This window comes from Cyprinodon variegatus, unplaced genomic scaffold (genome assembly GCF_000732505.1).
Source record: "Cyprinodon variegatus isolate N-32 unplaced genomic scaffold, C_variegatus-1.0 Scaffold1442, whole genome shotgun sequence".
In the NCBI taxonomy this organism is placed as follows: Eukaryota; Metazoa; Chordata; class Actinopteri; order Cyprinodontiformes; family Cyprinodontidae; genus Cyprinodon; species Cyprinodon variegatus.
This window is the reverse complement of record NW_015151895.1, coordinates 40,114-41,904: the sequence shown is the minus strand read 5'-3', so window position 1 is coordinate 41,904 and position 1,791 is coordinate 40,114. Positions and strand designations below refer to the sequence as shown.

Sequence of the window (1,791 nt, the reverse complement as noted above, 5' to 3'; positions counted from 1 at the left end):
ATCTCTGATATCAGATGGAGCTTGGCCATTTAAGGCTTTATATGTGAGAAGGAGGATTTTAAATTCTATTCATGACATCTTGAATCATGACACCAAACGGATTGGATTCTGGTTCAAACTAAGCTAATATCAAACTCTTTCAGAGTCTGGTGGAGCAGAGCATTGCTGATATGATGCCATGGTGCTTTAGGACTGCTGTTGGCTGAGCCGAGCTCAGTGCTGTGGCCCACCATGCTCCTCTGTAGGTGGGAAGAGGAGGTTAAAGCGAATTTAAGCTTTAGCGATGCTCCTTCTTCTCTCACAGCTCAACAGGAAATTAACAGACTCATAGTGAAACTTTCTGATGGTTAGAGCGGCTCAGCAAACAGAGGAGGAGGTGATTGTGGTGTTGACTGAAACAGACACAAAGGTCTCACCTGAATGTTCTGCAGAGCCAGGTTTTCTCTTCTGCCGCCGCCGTTTGCACGAAACTGAGGCCATCGTCCAGTAACCAGAGAGAAGATACCAAGAATGCCTTTCACGGCCGCATCAATGTTGATGTTCATGTGTGTGCTGGAAGCAGAGCATAAACACTCAGAGAAAACCAGGCTGCACTTCAGACGACCTTTCCAGCTGGAAGAGCTCAGGTGGTTCTCCAAGCTGGACTTTAACACCCTGTTGGCCAGGTCAATGGTACCTCCCGATCTGCGCGGCCAGCTCCTGGGCCCTGCTGCACGTCTCCTGTGAGGAGTTCTCACTGGCCATATAGCAGGTGGTGAAGATGCGACCACACAGCTCCTTTGGGCTCTGCGGTGTGTACTCCTCGTCTGCGACAATGTGGCGGACGTCCTTCAGCACCTGGATGTCTGACGGGTCATCAAGAACATGGCGGGAACAAAAAAGAACAGAGGTTCTGTAGGAGCTGCTCCAAACACCGGTACGGATGTAGAAGGTGCTCTGATAGAGCTCAGCAGAATGTTCTCAGACTTCCTCTGAAACGCTGCATTAGGTAGCACGTTCTTCAGGAACAGCGTTCATTAGACCCACTGTCTACCACCAGAACCAGAAAACCTCCACCTCTCCTAGAAGAGACACCTCCCATGGCTTCCTCTAAAAGGTTTACTTTTACAACTAGTGTTGCACAGATACCAGTATCGGATGGGGCCGCGATACTGCCCTAAAATGGTGGTATCAGTATCGGCAAGTACCAACAAATAGCGCACTGATACCATTTTGAGAGCCATAAGTTTCTTCAACTATTGTCACCCACTTCTGGTAGGCAATAAAAAGTTCTACTGGATTCACTTTGTATTAGATTTTTTCCTGCTTCACAAAGGTAGGCAGCAGCTTGACAAAGCCATGATGGCAATTATTTTACATTATTATGGTATCAGCCGATACTGCACAGCCATGTATCGGGGCCAAAAAATGGCATCGGCACAACACTATTTACAACTGGCTGGCAGCTGCTCTGACACCCTAAGGGTGGATTTGGTTCATTCACTGAACCAGAGCAGAGGGTTCCTGGTGAGACAGTAGAAGGTGGATAAGATTCATTTAGGAGCTGAACCTTGAAGGACACCAGACCATGCAGAAGGTTACAACCTGAGGGTGGACATTTTAAAGTTACAACCTGATGCTCTTTATGTCTTTAGGAGGACATCTGTTGAGCTGGGCCCTCAGGGCTGGGCCCCATCCGCATGGAGCTTGGGGCTGGGACCTTGGTGCTTGGACCTTGGGGCTGGGACCTATTTGCGGGGCCCTTGGGGCTGGGAATTATTCGCAGGGACCTTGGGGCTGGGCCTTATTCGC

At 49.1% G+C, this 1,791-nt stretch overlaps 1 protein-coding gene across 2 annotated transcripts in view; it reads right to left on the bottom strand.

The window, feature by feature from the left end:
• nadsyn1 (NAD synthetase 1) overlaps positions 1-1,791 on the bottom strand; it is a 41,318-nt gene that overhangs the window by 10,267 nt on the left and 29,260 nt on the right. For both annotated transcript variants that reach the window (XM_015403130.1, XM_015403131.1), the window contains exons 14-15: positions 677-845; positions 417-552 (exon numbers count right to left, since the gene is read on the bottom strand). In XM_015403130.1, the coding sequence (XP_015258616.1) occupies positions 417-552; positions 677-845 (305 nt within the window). The remainder of the gene's footprint in view (positions 1-416; positions 553-676; positions 846-1,791) is intronic.